At 45.0% G+C, this 18,850-nt stretch overlaps 1 protein-coding gene across 1 annotated transcript in view; it reads right to left on the bottom strand.

Annotated features, from left to right (window-relative positions):
* The window catches only part of efna5a (ephrin-A5a), a gene marked incomplete at its 5' end in the record, with an annotated part of 62,811 nt that extends 44,845 nt beyond the window's left edge, over nucleotides 1-17,966 (bottom strand). Inside the window, one exon of the mRNA XM_079234823.1 lies at nucleotides 17,842-17,966. Coding sequence (XP_079090949.1) covers nucleotides 17,842-17,966 — 125 coding nt within the window. The remainder of the gene's footprint in view (nucleotides 1-17,841) is intronic.
* Between the last annotated feature and the right edge of the window lie 884 nt (nucleotides 17,967-18,850).

The raw sequence follows: 18,850 nt of genomic DNA, 5'->3' as shown, positions 1-18,850 counted from the left end.
GGGGGGGGTCACCTAGCTTGAATAAACCAGGGTACCATGGAGGCTTGGAAAACAGCAGCCACTTAATCCATTAACAGTCCTTAGTCCACAGAAGAAGCAACGTTTTCCCATGAAGGTTTAGTTTAGCAGAAAATGTGCCGTTTCCACATTCCTGGCTAACAAGGCGGCGCTATCTGGGGGATGTGGGAGACGACGGGAAGACGGAGGCGCTGGACGGAACATCAGAGCTGCATCCAAAATCAACCTCATGAGAGCGCCGGCTCGGCAGAGTCTTGTCATAATTATGAGTGATTAAAGCGGACTATCGTATATCACACAGTTACCGGGGATTTGCTGTGAAAACTGCAATAGTGCCTGTGGTTCGAGTTGGGTCTGGATACGTCAGCAGTGGGGGGGGGGGGGGGAAACCAAAGGGTTTAGCAGCTGCTGCAAAAGCAAAATCGCACTCTGTGCTCGCCATTTTGGTTTATTATCGGAGTTTTGTTCTTAAAATAAGTGCGAATATTTTCCGTATCTTGAAACGAGACGAAATAAGAATGCAGGACAGAAGGATTGTGCCGCAACTGCAAAAAAAAACGAGTTTAAGCCCTAAACGTCTGGTTTTGTTAAATCAGACGAAAAGAAACACGTTTCTAGAACATCAATATCTCAAAAGAAGACAGGTGGAGGTAGATTGCTGCACTAGAATAAAAGGAGAATAAATACGTGTATGGATGATTTGTACCAGTCTTTTACATATGACAAATTAAAGATGTCTAGATCTTAACAACAGACAAAAATCCCTTGATCAAATGTTCATGGATCTCCGTGTGTAGGGTTGAATTTTTAGCAAAATAAGATATTCTATATATAAAGGAAGCAGCCTTCTCTGGGACATTATGTCACCTTTGAGAACGCCTCCTCAGATCCACCACCAGTGCATGATCCGCAGTGAACGTGAGGGCCGGCTCCCCGTTGCTTTGAAACGTGTTTGAAGTCGATCAACTCTTTGAGAGACGTGACGAGCAGAGGAGGGCGCCTGATTCAGACTCAGTTTGATTCTGCACGGAAAGAAATCTTTAACATATCCGTTAAAAGAGAGCGCCTAATTGGAGTGTGGTTCCAAAGTGGACAGTAGACAGAGAATGTAGAAAATGCACTATTTGGATTTGGGAGGGGGAAGAAGAAGAAAAAACGATCCTCTGAGCAGCCAAAGTCCAATTAGTGCGGTATACGATGTGGGATCCAAACATTTGTTTACAAGAGGCTGTTTTTTTTTCTTCTCTCTCCGGGATGGGGAGACCCTGGTCGGAGTCCACGGCGGCTCCACAACAGAGTGGGTGTGGCTACACCGCACAAACCTCGGGGCCTTTTGACATTACACTGCGCAACCATGAGGTCAGAGGAAGGCTCTTTCTTCCCAGGCACAAAGGACTGATTTTTCACTCGCCCCGTGAGAACGGCGGCGAATAATGAACTCTCGGGCCCCTGGTATCACGTTCGGTTTCACACGCGTCAACTCCATTCTGGAGCGGAACAAAAGGGCAGTGGGAGAAACATTGGCGGGGAGGGAACCGCGCTGCCCAGGGCATGCCATGCTGGGTGAGTTTCAAGCGTTTTAATGGCGGCGATACTCATGAGATTAGTGGGGAATTGTTTCGTTCAGACATACAGAGAGAAACGGGCTCGGTGAAGGCTACCAGGCCGACATGCGGGTACACGTAGAGGTGTTGTTGGACCTGCAGCGGAACGACACAAGCAAGGTTGCACAAGCTAGAGGCGTTTGTCCGAGTATCTGTATCCACACTGGACGCTCTGTCAGGCGATCTAATATTGGAAGAAAGTCTCGCTTGCATCTGTGTTTTTAGAATACACAGACTTTTAATCGGAAACAGATCGGGTTAAACTGATTTTCACCTCTGATCTTAAACGCACCCAAATGTGTACGTCTTTTTTGTTTAATAGAGCCCCGTTCACAATGAACAACATCCTCTTGCAGCAAACGAGATTCCCAAAAATGCTTCATGTCGTAAAATCCATCAATACATTTCCTGTATTCTTCAAAACTAAAAAGGGCAAAAAATACAAAAGCTTTACCTGAGAGGTACCCGGACTGCGGCACCTTGTTTGGACTGGAAACTGACCAGATTTCTTTAACCGGCAGGACAAACTGCTAGCCACGTTAGCTACGTTAGCATATTGACTGCTGCCGTCTACATAGAGGTCTTATGAGTGATATCGTAAATTGACGACACTGACCGGATATTAGCTGTTGTTACATGGCCTAGATGATGGTCTTATGCCGGTTCATGGAGTAACGCTGCTATTCTACATTCCCCACTCACTTCCAGACGTTAACCTCTTTATGGAACCGCTTCCTTTTGGGGTTTGGTTCCTTTTCGTCTTGTCTTTCCTGCTGTAAATCTTACAACCTGCATACCTGAGACGTTCATTACAGACAAAGGAGAGTGCAGATTCCTCACCTACTCGGATTGCGTGTAGCAGATGCTTCCGAGTAATAAAATATCCACCTCGATGCACCTTTAAAATCGATGGAATTCATCGCGCTCCAGACACGGCTGGGACTAAATCCGGCGACTTTCCAGTTCTAAGACACCCTCAAACCAGCACCGGCACCGAGCCGCCCCGCTCTGTGTCATCTGCTCTGCTAAACTATAAAGCGTTTGGGAAAGGCCAGACGGATTAGGCTGCAGTTACTCTGACATGAAAAGCTGCTCTTAATTCAAAAGCTCTCATGGCTGATTAATCACAAATTATGATCAAACAGCTGACTTACAGGATAAGCATATGACACCCTTTGCTCACAAGTGTGCGTCTGCATCTGTGTGCGCTTGCCAGTGTGTGTACAGACATGCATGGCCTGTGAGTTGGTGTGTGTGTGTGTGTGTGTGTGTGTGTGTGTGTCTGTGTGTGTGCAATCACGCTGTCTCCCCGAAGTCTCCAGACTCATTTTCCACAGCAGATTAAATGTGTGTCTGCGCCGACAGAACCCGCCGCCACGTTAAAACCACCACCAACATTCATCTGTGCAGAGTGTGAACCTTTTCCGTGTACGGGACCACAACCAAAACTTGTTTTTCTCTAAAGAAGAAGAAGAAAAAGAAGAAATGGTCCTCACTCTCAAAACGGGTTCGCATTCTGAGAAAAGACTGGAGACGCTAGTGTTGTGAGGAGGCCGCATGGCCGCTGCTCGCATGTCGCACACATGGAGGAGGTGACTTTGACTCAACCCTGGCCGAGGGTGAAGGAGTCAGCTGACGTGGATTTTTTTTTTTTTTGGAGGGAGAAGAACAAAGCTGTGAAGTCTGAGACGCTTTAATCGCTTCTCATATCTGATAGCGGAGTAGCAGGAGTCAGCAGCTGGAGGAAAAACATCTGGACGCCGGGGTTAGAGGAGCTAACGCGAGAGGCAGCTCAGGGCACCGAGGGGGCACTGGATGTGTAGAGAGACCGTTTCTTTGTTCGTCACTGATAAAATGTCTTAAGATAATACGAAAGCTAAAGCGTGCTAGCTTGATGCATTTTGAGGGCGCTCTCCTTCATTTTAGGATTTTCTGGATACAATTATTACAACTGCATTTTTGTTCAACCCAGTAAATGAGATTCTTTGTTCCTATAACAAAATTGTGTTTTATAAAAAATGTGATAATGTATATATTATAAATTGAGATTTTAATAGAACGAATATATTTTTGTTTTGCCGTGGATTTCGACGCTGTAAAAAAAATTACGGGAGTACCACACACACAACACATTTCAGGAACACTACATCATATTTTAGGATCCGCGTGCACCATAGTATACTGTGGGAGAATTGTTCAAGCCCTGTAACAAATGTTGAGTTCATGACACATACACTTGTTTCATGGAGATCCTTAAATTTGGCACAGTCAAAACGTATTTGTCCCCAAAAAATTGGGCGCATCCAACAAACTTTCGGCTTGAGCATACTTTTTTTTTTTTAAAGGAAATTAAATGAACTGATATTTTACAAGGCCAGCATACAATTTTGAGGCCGTTTCGGTAAATTCTGAAACTGCAACAAATTGTGTGATGATCTCACATAACACAATTTGATACTGTAGCAAATGTGGGTGATTTGAAAGCACTGTAAACATCATTTTGGATTATGCCAAGAACATTTTAAGGGCCCTGTAACGCATCAATTGGTCATTTCACCAGGTTTATACAAAGTCTGGTGCTTCTACACGTTTTAGGAGATTCCCGAGCGAAAGACTTCCGGAGCATTACTCCACATTCGGGCGATTTGTGAGTTCTATGACACAGAGACAGATGTGAGAAGCACTGCAAGAGATAATGAGCAAGCAGTGGAGCACCAACGAGAGAAAGCTAACTCAGCTCCCTTTAACCTTCTAACGTTTACACTGTGGCGGACTCTGCAAGTGTGTGTGTGTGCGTGAGTGTGTGTGTGTGTGTGTGTGTGTGTGTGTGTGTGTGTGTGTGTATGTGTGTGTGTGTGTGTGTGTGTGTGTGTGTGTGTGTCCTTGCCTTGATGAATAGGCATCATACAGATAGTGATTAATTCAGATAGTTGTTGGCATTTCACTTTACATCCCCCAGAAAGCAGCATGTTGAAGCGCGGCTTCAACATGCTGCATTAAGAGCTCTGCTCCCTTCAGGCAACAGGAATTCTGGGTTATTTCTGCCCTGGTGTATGTGGCACGGTTTTGGTTATCTGTGCTCAACGAGCCAATGAGAGCACAGCTGCTCCACGCCTCATTGGCTGCCGCGGGGTTATGGGTTAATCCTGATTGGTGACTTTCTGAGAGGACACACCTCCCTGGTTTTCCATCTCTTTTTTTTCTTCTTCTTTTTTTTTGGGATGGTAGGGGGGTTTGGAACAAATTTGCATATTTATCCAGTTTTACTGTTGTGTGGAGAATTTCTAACCTAATTTTGGAGCATTTTGTGTCTCAGAACGACAAAATATCACCAAATATAAATAAAAGGCATCTCAGCTGCTGCTTCAGTCGTCACAGTTGCTTCGTAAAAAATACAAATAAACTCTTAATTCAAGATGGGACTAATTATTCAAACGGTTTTAATCATCTCAACACAAACCTCATAGTCGGGCAGTCTTCATGGTACTTTGAAACAATCAGAAAACAATGCGATATCTGATTGGAAAAGTGAAGAAGTGTGTCAAGCGGTGGTGCTGCACCACAGCACCACATATCACTAGCCTGCTGGGTTGCTGGGCAAAATGTAGAACGGGCCTGCCTCCATGCAGGAGTGGATGGTGAACGCGTGTGACGTCTTAGCCGGCGTGTTTCTCTAACCCCCCCGTGTATCGCGTGTCTAGACCTCACCAGCATTACTTCTGGAAGAACCATGTGACCCAGATGAGCAGTCACAGGACTTCAACGCTTTTTTTTCCCCTTCTTCTTCGATCAACACTTCCGCTTTATTTCAGCCTATATTCAGAGGGGCCCATTATGAAGCTGACGTGAAACCCAGAGCCAACGACATCAGAGCGAGGTTCAATCCCGACTTCATTTTCCTAAATCATGGCTACAACTATGCAAAATTTTAATTTTATTACAAATGTAAAAAAAAAAAATAATAAATGAATAGATTACGACAAATTTGAAATTTTCTAGATTGACAGATTTTTATTAAATTTTTTGTCTCACTGTTAAAATGCTATTAAATTAATACAATCTGTACATTTAAACACAATATTAATTAATTATAGGTTGAAGTAAGTGTAACTGTAACATAATATTACAAACTGGAAAACATACAATATTACAAATGCAAGCAAATGCATACACAAAGCATATCACAATGTAATGAATAGGGCCTATGCATTTGTTGTATTTTCATTCTAAAGAAAATTTAATGGAAAATGATATTGTTTAGGCTACAATAAAAAAGGAAAACCATATTTTAAAATGATTTACATTTAAAAATATATTTTGAAGTCACTTAGAATATAAATAACATTTTTAGAAATTGTGTATAAACCATGATTTATGAGTAACATAGAATATCTACGTAGTTGCAGGCAAATAATCTGATAAAACACATTCACATATAATTTTGTTTTACATACTTTGGGGAACTTTTCTTCACACTAATGATTTTAATATTTATCTAAAAAGTTGAACACATTATTCTTGCATTTTAATTGGTTCTCCCTGTAATGTAGATATTATGACCATACCAGAAAAATGTGAAAAATGTCAAAAGTTGGCGGATAAATAAATAAAAAAGTCCATTAACAAAAACAAAAAACAATTAGTGAACTTTTGGTGACCACGCTTTTGCTACTTACAAAAGTAAACTAAACCACTAAAACTTAATAGTAACCTCCATCCAGAGACAGAAATATGAGCAGTGAGCCATAAAGACTTCTGATGGAAACCTAAGCAGCCGGCACACTCAGGAAACAAATAAAACATCTTTATGAGCTGGATTTTATGATCTTAATAGGCAGAGTCCCGGTCCAGTGGCCTCTAAGTGCTCCGCTGGACAGGTCTATGTTTCGGAGCCGACTTCAGACACCACCGGCTACCGTCTGCACCGCCACACACAAAACTCTGCACAACTCACTGTTTTCATTACGCTGGCTGCTGGATAATTAAAAGAACACTTTCACTGCCTGTGAAATTACAATAAATTCCCATTAGCTGGGTCTAATGTACGCTGTGCATATTAAGACAACGAATATGAAACAAATGGCCACACAACAAACGCTGCATGTACGTAGGAGTCGTCTGGTCGGGGTAATAGGAGACCAGATTTTTCCGGTGATTACGGTGCAAAAAAACTTCTTATTTTCCAATGCAAGTTATTCCAAATGGACATTTTCCAGTTTGAATCTTTCTTTTTACAGATTGAAAAGTCATTTTCGTGATTTTAATTGTGTGTTATTTCACAAAATTGATTCTCTCTTTTCTTAAATGAATGAGCTTGAACTAAAAAAGAAGTGTTTTTATCTCAACTCCAGATTTTCTTCTTGTTTTTAGTTTTTTATTCTTAGGTCTTAAAGACTGATCTGAAGTGTTTTTTGATTTTTTTGTTAAGTTGAAACAACAAAATTCTGAAAAGTGCATCAAGTCTAAAAATATGTACATTAAGTACTAACTAGTGAGCATTTTCGTTTCTTTTAAAATGTTTATTCATCATTTTTGTTTAACTCTTAACTTATCTTCTTATTGGGGGAAATCATTCACATAATGTATATTTGTTGAAGTGAATAAATGTTGTATTTTTTCAGATTATATTGATAATTTCAGACAAATTCTTTGCTTTAAAGAAAACTAACTTCCTGACACTAAATCACAGTGAAACTTTGGGCTAGCGTAAACCCGTCGCTACTCCTGTTCTTTTATTTGTTCCCTCGGAGTCCGTCGTCTCTTTGAAGCCGGACGGGACAGGTGACCTCGTCCCTTTTGTTCAACAGACAATACCGGCTTGTCGGGCCATTAGTTTCTCTTTGTAGGTGCTCGTCTAGGTGTGATATCCACCCTGTCACTGCTCATAGCGCAAAGCCGTCGTCAGAAACCCACTAACGGGGACAAAGGAAGCCTTCTGAGGCCCAAAACACCCCGACGGTAATTTACAACATTCCTTTCCCGGTCACGGTAAAATGTCATTATTTCAATTATACATCAGAATCGGCTTTAATCCCGCAAATAAGAAGGAGAAGGCCGCCAGAGAAGCACCAACAACGAAGGAGCCTCTCGCCCCGATTCATGAGAACGTAGTACTCCACTCGAGTGGAGACGCCTGATTGGCGGGGAAGAGGAGCGCTGTGATTGGCTGAGCCGGCGGCACATTCTGTGTCGGCTCAGCGCTGGGACCTGTTACGCCAGATGCCCTCCTCTCGTCCCCTGCAATGTTTGCAGCCCCACGCACGCGATCCCTCGCTCCGCTTGGCTGCACCCTCTCATCGCATTACTTCTGCTATTCTAACTCCTCCATCAATTATGCACTAGAATAACTCCGGGCCCTGATGGAGCCAAGACATAAAAGGGGATCATCAGCGCTAGCGCTCGCAGCGTCTGCCCAGCGTGCTCCCCGCCGCGCCGCGCCGCCGATATGAGCGGGCCACGGTGCCAGCTCGAACAGGACGGCAGGGACACACTCCACAAACAAACACATCACGGCCTCATTCATTGTGTTAGTAGGTCAATCAGTGGCAGACGTTGTTGCAGAAAATTTGCCGACTCAGCAGTCGTGAAAATTAATTTCACCTAATTTACGGATTATCAGATTCTCCATCGAAGACGAACAATCTCGACACGCAAAAAATGTGAAACCGCATTATTCAACTTGTTTCGAGGTAATCGATTTGTGAAATGATTTGCTCTCAAGATACGAGTGTGAAAAGTGCTTCACGCACATCTCAAGAAAACTAGATGTTTGGTTCTTTGAAAGAGACCAGAAACAACACAGCAGTCGTCTCGCCAACATCTGAACGGATCTGAATCACGTCTTTTGGACCAGATTTCAAATCAGATCAAATTGTTTATCAGCCAATTTCTGGAGAAAAAACAACAACAACAAAACTGAATTTTGTTTGTTTGTAGAGGTGGATATTTTTTTTTTTTTTTTTTTTTCAGTGCTGCTCCTCGTTTTGCCCCGAATTGTATCTTTATTGGTCTACCTTCAGAGATAATAGTAATTGATGAAATAAGGCTAAGTGGCAACGCAACACAAGTCAGGGGATCTCTTTAGTCAGCAATTTGCAGAATCATATAAATTCTAGCTTAAAATCTAAATGCTCTTCTAAAAGGTTAATGCTGTCCGTTCATGAGAGAATATTCATCTCGTGTCCAAAAGAAATCAATATAAATAGTTTTTTAAATCTATATTTTGAAAATAATTTAGCAGGTCATTGCAATAGAATCAAGAAAGAAAGAAAAAAGAAAAAAAAATCAAGAAAGACATGATATCCGAAAACACATTTTAACTTCATTCTGATATGTTTCTAATTTTTTTGAAAATCTGACTTCAAGAACTTGGTAGAAGGCATAAAAGACTTCCGAGAAGTCCTTTGTGTCTGGAAAAGAATGAGATTTATTTGCAGGAGTAGGAGTGTGGGATCAGAAAAGATCAGAAAACGCTCAAGTGACGTCCCAGGATTCGTAACCTACTTTTTTTCCACCCCCCTGAAACAAAATGGAGTCGAATTTGGAAAATGGCTGCCCGTGTGCTCCCCGCTCCGCCACACAGCGCATTGAAAAGGCGAAGAGGAGGAGAAGTCAGCCACGTGTGTGGAAAGCGTGCAACATCCTGGCAGTCTGAGATTTCAATTAATGACCCCGCAACTCAAAGTTGTGCGACGATAAAATACCAAAAAGCTATTTAATCGCAGCCATTCATCACTAAAAGGAACGCGGGCCAGAAAAAAAAAGAACTTAAAAAAAAAAAGGAAACCCGACATGATGTCGACCTCTCCATTAAAGTCCTGACCTGGATTTCTTCTGGTTGCGTGTGAAGGTTTGTCTGTATCGTGAGATCACAAACAAGCTTTTTTAATATTTCATGAGTCGCAAAGCACCGAGCGTGCTGAAATCCAGCAGGAGGAAACACTTTGAGTCCCGGCGGACCAGGGGGCCACACGAAAGGTCCCGCAAAGTCACACCAAGTTCACGCGACGACAACGACTGATCCTCGCACGCACACAGACGCACAACAATTGCCTTTTCCAATAGTCGTGCACGGCGGGGAGGCTGAAACCAGCGAGAACGGGGCTGCTCGTCTGTTGTGGTCCGGCTCCTAAACCGTGAGCCGATAAAGCCTCATACCCCAATGATTACACCAGACATTTGAACTGGGGGGGGGGGGGGGACAAAAGCAATTAGGCAGTGGCGGCATCTCCCAGAAAAGCAGATTGTTGCCTCATCCGGAGAGGTTTTGGTCCGTACGTGCCGACAACGTGAATCACGCGCGAGTCACCAAACCTTGACTGGAAGAGCGAAATTTCTTCCAAGATACACACACAGAAAAAAGCTACGAGTCAGCAGCCGTTTAAAATGTAGGAAACGTCGCCCTGACGAGGAGGTACAAACGCAACTTTTGGTTCCAGGCCTCCCTCCAAAAGCCGCGGTGACCCACATGTACTTCCCAAAACATTTACTTGGAGGTTTTGGCCCTCGCCGTCAAAATGATCACGCTCGAGCCAATAGACATTTCGGCCGTAATTGTATTTGATTTCAAGTCGACCGACGTGCCAATTCTCTCATTGCCTCCATTTGTCTTAAAGCAGAGGAGACATCGCGGCGAACAAGTCAGGACCACAGGCGCACAAGAGCCTTGAGTCCAACGTGAAGCTTAACAACCGCTAACAGCCACTCGCTTCTAACGTGAGAGAGAAAACACTGCTGGTTCACCCAACAGCCATGTTGAAGCCAGTCACCCTTCATATGCACTCTACGAAGTATGGGAATGCACCTTTTAACTTCTACGCTGCAACAAAAAAAGAAAAAGAAATCTCCTTTTTATCAACTCACTTGCCTCTGTTTGGTTCCTTCTACAGGGCTACAGACCTGATTCAGCAGCATTGGACACACCTGGGCACGGCGTAACACACACACACACATACACACACACACACACACTTGCATATATGTCTGTGTTGGGGATTTGGGGTTCTTTTACTCATTTTTAAACACAACACAACATGCAGGCATCATTGCGGACTTATTCTGACTTTTCCGGTTAATACATCACTTTATTTGTTAAGTACGACCGCTTTTGTCACAGTTTTAGAGCTGGAACCAGTCGAGTGTATTAGTTCAACATGTTTCACAACAAATAATAATAATTAAAAAAAGAGAAAAACACATCATATATGGCCAATAGTTGCACTATAATCAATGCAAAATAGCTTGGAAGACTTCCAGAGCGACTAGAAGAGAAGATTTCTTGGTACAATTGTATATTTTACAGTACGAGCGCATCGCACAGCGCTCCTTGGACTCTACTCTCGACAAACTCTCAAAAAACTCCCGTTTGGTTATTTCCTTGCGGTCCATGAGACTATAAAGGGCCTCTAGCACGGCCGAGCACCCACCCTGCGGTCTTTGATTCTGTGTGTCTGTTAGCAGCTTAGTGGCTCTTTCGGATCTTTTTAGAGGCAGTTTTTAGAAGCTTTACTGCAGTCATTAGGCGCTAAGGCTGATTAATGTGAATGGTCAGGCAGGGCCTGGCTTTCTGAGGGGAGAACAGAGAGGGGTGAAGGGTCCCACAGGAAGTGTTTTGTGTCTCCGCACAAAGGGAGGGCTGACCTCTTAAGCCCCTTAGAGCCTCTTTGCTAATACCCTCACCGGTGCCTACAAAGACACAGGGGATGCCATTTCACCACTCACATTTAAACAGCGTACACAGAAAAGAAAGCCCCCGCCAAGATTAAAACGGCAGAAAAGTGAACCTCTGTGCAGCGGAGTGAGACTGAGATTAGGCCTGAAGAGTTCTTCCCCCGCTAATCCATTGAGTGTCGCGCATATCAAACACAGGATGCCAAACTCTCACCGTATCTGGTGCGGACACGATGGGTTAGGAAAGTAGCAAATGTCTCAAATACTTGAAAAGAATCTGAAAATCATTTCAACCGGTTTTCCATTTCACATTTTCAGTGAATTTGAATTCAATGATTTTTTTCAGGACATTTTTTTTTTCTCTCAAGATGATGATTTCTTGAAAGAGGTTTATAAATGTATTGAAAACCAGTTGAAATAACCATATTGCTGACAGATTTACTTCAGGTTTTTTAGATCAAGAATATCAAGATGTTGACAGAAGAAGTGACTTTGTGCTGCATTGATAGGTTTATTTCTAAATAGATATTTAAGTGATTCTGGTGCAGCAATTTACCTCCACCTCTCTCCTTTTCAAGATACTGACAATCAATTCTCCAAAATTCTGAGTAACAGTGTAACAGTGATTTGTTTCATATATTTTACAGTAAAAAAATCTATGTGATCCGTTGATTCTACTGCTGTGATCTGCTTTCTTTCTTCTTTCAAGATACTGTCTGTATCTAAAAAAATATATATATTTGTATCTGAAACATTATTACGTTTTTCCTTTAATTCAATAGGAAGTAATGTTTTTCTTTATTTCAATTCAGTGCTTTACCTTATTCAGTCTTCTTTCGAGAGAGCGAGACTTCGCTCGAGAAAATGATTGAAGTAAAAGAAAAATGGCATCAGAACCGTAGGGAATGATGCTGCATGGGCAGAGTTCAGTGATTTACTTTATTCTGGCAACCAACTGACACTAAATTCTAGAAAATTCTAGAAACAAGTTGACTTCTCTTAGAGTTTGGTTGACGTAATCGTGCTGTACCGGCGGATGTGCTGGCCCTAATGGAAAAAGAGACTTTGGCGACGATGATAATAAAATACGTTTTCAAGATGGAAACTCTCGTCGTAACAAGAACAAGCACCAACTCGCAACGCAGTGATCGTAACCCCAGTTGCTGTGCCGGAGCCTGAGAGGAACGTCGCCGAGGACCAATAAAGCGGCCACACGTATTAGTAACCTCTCGTCACTACTTCCTGTCAATCACGCCCGGCAGCCTGAGGGCCCTCGCCTTGTTAGTCAGGGCGTAGGGGGAGGGCCGGGGCCGCTTCTCTCTGCAGGCGGGGTCGGAGAGAGCGCGGGGAATGACGGGGTCGTCGCCGCAGGACCTCCACCCCACCTCCCCACCTCCCCCTCTGCAGAAAGCCGAGTCCTTATTAAGTGCATTCTGGAAGGTACGACTGATTAAAGTCCAGCGAGTGGTCTCAAACCTTCGCGATACGAAGGAGACGTCCTATCTGCTCTTTCATTTCGGGCGCTGAGAGACTGGAGTGCATGCGGGGAGGCTTAATGCTCCTGCACTTTGTAATAAAATGGAAGGTAAACCTCAGATAAGAAGCCTCTCATCTTCAGTTTATTGATAGTTTCTGAACCCTCTCTGAAGGAAATCACATTCAGTCAGCTCTCTCTGTCTTTGATGCCTTTTCGTGATTGACACTTCCTCAGAGTGGAAACATTTCTGACCCCTCCCCGGGACTCCGCGGCCCTGAACACTGTCCCCCACCCCCCCGTCGTAGCCTCTGGCCTCTTATGAGGAAGTTTCTCTCACCCCCGCGACTGTATTGTCCCTCCTGCTCTAATCCCCCTTCCCCACCTCGGATAACATATGCACGCTCTCCACAGCCACCTCTCCCGTCGCCTCCTCCTCCCAGTGTGTCTCCCTGCACAGCGAAAAGCCAGCTACGGGCCACTGAGTACGAGCGGAACAATGGCGGCCTTTCAGGCGCTCGGTGCCAGCGCCTGGGAGAGGGCCGCGGTCCTGAGACCCAGTCAATATTTGGACGTGGTTTCCCTTTCTTTTTTTTTGTCCGTTTTTTTTTTTATCCAAGCGGAACCGAGCGGCAGGGAGCCCGGGAGAAGGCTGAGAGGGGAAAGCGAGGGTAAACAGTGGGAACAATGCGAACGGGGCAACTCACAATGCCACTGGGAAACTATCACAACATCGGCTCGCCACCGAGGGGGAGAAATGAAGTATTGTTTCTTTAAGTGGAGATTAAAAAGAGAGCAGAGGAGGAAAAGCAAATAGCGGAGGTCGCTATTTAAAGAAATGTGGGCCAAGTGTCAAGTCGAGGAGCTGGCTCCCATTTTCTGAGGTAGAACTTAACCAAAAAAAAGGCAATCAAGTACATCCGGTGAAGAACATCAGAGGCCTTTTAAAGTCAATAACCACCCTTCTATCACACATGCAAACTGGCCTCTGAAGCAACTCTTTGATTGTCTAATGGAGAAATATGTTGCATCTGCTGGGGGAAGCTTTGGATGGGCATTATCAGGGATTAAAGGAAACCCCTGGGGTGACGGTGCTCTCGCTGAATGCTGGAATCCCTCTCCCCCAGCTGTCAGGTCCTTAGTCCCACCCAATGAGCTTCTTTGATGACGAGGGGGTATCAGTTTCCATGGCGTCGGAGACACAAACAGCTTGGGAGATTAGGGACGGAACTCGGCCCCGATTCTCCGTTGATCCCACCTATCAGCAGCAAATAAACACCTTGGGCCTCGGCAACGCCTGCGTGCGGACCATATGGACCAGGGTGGGTTTTAATGAAGCAGCTAAATAGCTGGTGAGCAGGGAATTCACTAATAGCTCCTTGTCAGAGCAGCAGTAAATACCCCGCTCATACACTTTATGCCATCATTTGGTTGCCGCCACAGACGGCGAAGCTGACAAGGAACATCTGTGACTCATTTTTTCCTACATGAGCTTTTCCACCACGAAACGCTACAGTTTTTTCAAATTATTTTACGGGTTTTGTTTTCTTGTCTCGTTGCCACTTTCTTATATGGCATACTTAATGCTGGCTTTATAAGCCATAACTAATGGCTTTATTGATGGTTAATAGCATTTTATGAATCACCAAAAAAAGGATAAATGCTATAAACTTATGATAAGGCACACAATAAAAGGTTTATCAATTGCAACTAATGGCTTTATTATTGTTATATCCTTTGTTCATACTCCAAAGGTCTTTAATAGGCTGTATTGAGAACTTTTTTTTAACATTTACAACTTTCTAATAGGCAAACTATAGAAGGTGTTAGAAACTTGTAACTAATATTTAATAGATACATTATTAATACTACATAGATCAGACAACAGCAACTAGCTACTGACACCACAGCCTCTGATCTTTCTATAAATTATTCAATAATCATTTGTTACAACTTAACTCTGTCCTTGTCAATGGCACAAGGCCCACGCAGCATAACAGCAGCTCCACATTATCCTTCACTGTCACAATAAAACCACAGTGTCTACGGCTCAGCTTGTATGGTGCCACGTACCACAGTTTGCTGTTCCTTCATTGCATTTAAAACAAAAATCTGTTTCTCACTTTCTAATGAGCCATCAGGTGTTTTTAGTTTATCATTAAAGAGTCTGTTGTTGGAAATGTCAACAAGTTGTGAAGAAACTGGTTCTGCTCTACATGTTGCACAATGCAGTCCTTTCTCAGAAGGTTGGGGGTGGAACGGTCCACTAGAGGGGGGAGGCGGTGTCTACTTTTTCACCCCAGAAAAGTTGACGTACTGTACCCTCAGCTTATAAACTTTGTAGATACACGTTGCTCTTCATTATTCTGACAATATCTGAAATCATTCTGGTTCTACAACTAAAAGGCGTTTGCCAAGTACACTCTTTACACATCTTCTTCAGGAATATATCCAAATTAGGAGCTCGCCAAGACTTTCCAAACCGCCACAGCTACTCATGTGCACACTTTGACTAATGGACTGACTCAGAGGAGAGCGAACAATGCGAAAGCTTTTACTGCAGCCTTGACACCGAGGGAGTTACGAATAAATACCAAAATGGCACAATTATCTGAAGCCCTCTCAGTCAATCAATCAATCAATCGTGTCTCCGCACTTTCTTTCTAACGAGGCTCCATGATACTGGAGTTTCACTTAATCTCATTAAGTATCTTATACTAGCACAGCTACTCGCTGTCAGTGGAAGCTTTTCAAACTCCAGGCGAAGCTGAACCATCCTCAGGGCTGTAAGTCTCCCTCCTCCTCCTCCTCCTCCTCCTCTCTTCCTCCTGCTGGTCTGAGCCTAATCAGCAACAAGCATCAGCGCAAGAAGATGCCCCCCCGCCCCCCCAGATGAAAGTGCAGCAAACATGTATGCATGTTTATCTAAATTACCCACAAAAAATAGAGGCTCTTTTCAGCCCCTTTGAAACAATAGAAAAGCATGAAAATGTCATTGCATTTCCATTTTTCACGATTCACTTCCCATTTCAATTCCAGAGCTCCTGTAGGGGATTTCATGAATGGCTGAGTATGGACTGCTGCTCCGGATGCCATTTCTCCCCACTTTGGTCGAATATGCAGCGGAGAAGGCAGGAGAGGGGGGTACGAAAGCTCATCTGGAAGTTGGGACTGAACCGCAGCAGGTTCCTGGGGCTCCGATGCTGAGTATGGTTACATTAAACAGCAGGGGGCCGAGGGCCCGCGAGCTCGCACGGAATACTGCTAGGTTCTGCTGCAGGTCAGGAGGGGGACGGGGAGGGGGCTTCTACATTATACAGCCGGGGTCAGGTTTAGATTAAAGTCATGAATGAGAAAAGGAGACAGTCATTTAGAGTTACTCATTTATTTAGCCCCCATTCTGCAGAGACAAAGCCCAGGCGGGGTGCCGCGCCGGGGCCGCCACCGGGCCCCATGGCCGGCGGTACTGCCCCGGTTTTGACCCTGACAACGGGTCCCCTCTGTGCTGCTTAACCCGCAACTTGCCTGGTTACTACCAAGTGTGTGACCTCAGCATGTGTGGATCTCTCACAAGACCGAGCGCCACGCTGAGCCTTGGCCGCTGCTGAAATGCCCCTGTGTACCCCCTTATTGTCTGCCCCAGCGTGGGCCGGGAGGGGCTGGAAGAGATGGAGGACAAGGAGGAGGAGGAGGAGGAGGAGGAGGAGGAGGGGACACTTGGATGGGGGAGCATGGCAACCAAGAAACCAGACTTGGGAACTGGGAACTGTTGGAAGGCCAAGAGAGAAGGAGAGAGAGAGAAAAAAGAACAACCTGCAGCCTCTGAGTGGGACAGAAAGCTGTTATCAGACTCAGATATCTGTCTGTTAGCAGAGCAGGAACTCCACCAGCCTTTGAAGCCACCACAACATTTGCATTTGCATCATTAAAAGTGCAACTCCCCTGCAGCTCAACAGACCAGTTTCTTGTCCCTGAGCAAATGTCGATGAACCATTCTATTCTTTTTGTTTTTTGTTTTTGACTCATGCCAAAACTGCAGCCAACAGCAAAAATATTCCAACTGATTCAAAGTGACACACACTCATTATATCACCATGTGCTCAAGTGCCAAGAGTGAGGCACTGAGTCACCCAGGGAGGTGCCCTGACACACTCAGGACAGAAATGTGACTTTGGTATTTCAACTGAAGGATCTGGACTGTATGAACAAACTTTTATAAAAAAAAAAACAGGAAGCGATTTGAAGTTTTTAACTGCATGTTTTGAGTCAGCAAATAAACTTTCTGAGCGAAGCAGCGCTCCACATAAACTCGAACTTTACAAAGACAAATATGATCCATAGTGCTACTGGATGCATCCCCCCTTTGGCACCACAAAAACAATCATGTCAATTCTAATCCACGGCGGCAGACTGGAAGAGACAGCCGAATGCATCTGTGCCTGCGCTCCTCGTGTGTTTCATTCTCGACCTGAACGTGCGGCACACACTGAACATAAGCGCGTAATAGCGCGTAATAACGCTTGTGTCCCTTTGTCGTGTCTGATTCATGCCGCTCGGGAAATTCCCAAACTGATTCCGACGCGGAGGATTATTAAACTGTATCATCACAATAACGACCTGTGAATACGGCACATATACATGTTGCAGTGGACCTGACACACACACACACACACACACACACACACACACACACACACACACACACACACACACACACACACACACACACACACACACACATTTGATCAACGTTGTGTGTGCCGCAGACGAGTTCATCACGGTGGTAATGCAAAGCAGATGTGCTCCCACCATATGCATTGTTGCAAATGCATGTAATGGCAGGTTGGCTTTTAAATTGTAAATATATAAAGTGACGTTCTGTTGAGCTTCTCCAACCGTGGGGGGCTTCTTGTGATGCTGCACACGGCACACACTGTACCTCCAGTCACTCAACGTTCAAACTACTGTAACCCGGTGAGAGCGCAGCTTCAACCGGATAACGGCGAGGGGTCGAGCCGGTGTGTGTGTGTGTGTGTGTGTGCCGGTGTTCCTGTACTCGGGGAGCGGGGTACTTACTTGGGGTTGGTCCGGTTCCAGTAGACGGCGTAGCGGTCGGACACCACCTTGGAAGCCGGGTCCTGGCCGTACACGCACACCACTACGACGAGGAAGAGGAAGAGGAGCATTGCCACCTGCGGCATTCTGGCTCTGGAACTCCGCGGAAGCCAAGTCGAGTACGGTCCCCGTCCTGTGGATCAGGTTGTAAGGTGTTCTGGCGGATGTGGCGGCGAAACGCTTGGTCCGCTTTACAGGTGTAGACCCCTGGTCGGATGTTTGGGGACTCAATGAAATGTCTTTCTCTCCTTTTAAAAAAAAACACAAAAATAAGAAAAAAACGGCGATGTCCTGCTCACTCTGCGTTCTGACAGTCAGAATGACTTTGCACCAAACCAGTTCTACTTCAGGAGAAATAGTGCTTCTTTCTGCCTGAACAATCTTCCGCCGGCGCAACTCCGCGAACTGTTTCTCCAACTCGCCTCCAATTTCCCGGAGACGAGGTGCGCAGTGAGGGGGGAGATATATATGTATATATATTTAAAAAACAAATAATGAATGTAACAGATAAACAGCGCAGGAACGCAGTCCTTGTGGCGTCGCGCTCTCCGGCTCTCTCTCTCTCGTGTGTGAATCACCCCGAAAGAAGGAGACTCGAACCAGCAGCTTCCTCGGCTCCGGCTGAACCCGCAGCAGCCCGAGCGCGTCTGTCTGCCCCCTCTGCCGAAACAACAAGCGCACGCACAGAGGAGGGTCAAAAATGTTTTATCAAAAATCAAACCTCTCTGCGTAAACACGCACGAACCTCCGGGTTAAACGTCCCCTGGCGAGCGGCTCCGCGACATCACCGAGAGCGCGCGAGAAGCGGTGTTGTCAACGTGGAGGAAGCCAACCGAGTCTGCAGCGCTGCTGCTGCTGCTGCTGCTGCTGCTGCCATGCTCTCCCGGACCAACCCCCCTTCCTCCACCCCCTCTCTCCCCCCTCGCTCTCTCTCTCTCTCTCTCTCTCTCTCTCTCTCTCTCCTACTGTG

The sequence above is a fragment of the Taurulus bubalis genome (genome assembly GCF_910589615.1).
Source record: "Taurulus bubalis genome assembly, chromosome: 19".
Lineage (NCBI taxonomy): Eukaryota > Metazoa > Chordata > Actinopteri > Perciformes > Cottidae > Taurulus > Taurulus bubalis.
Note: the sequence above shows the minus strand (reverse complement) of the source record. Positions and strands in the feature narration are given on the sequence as shown.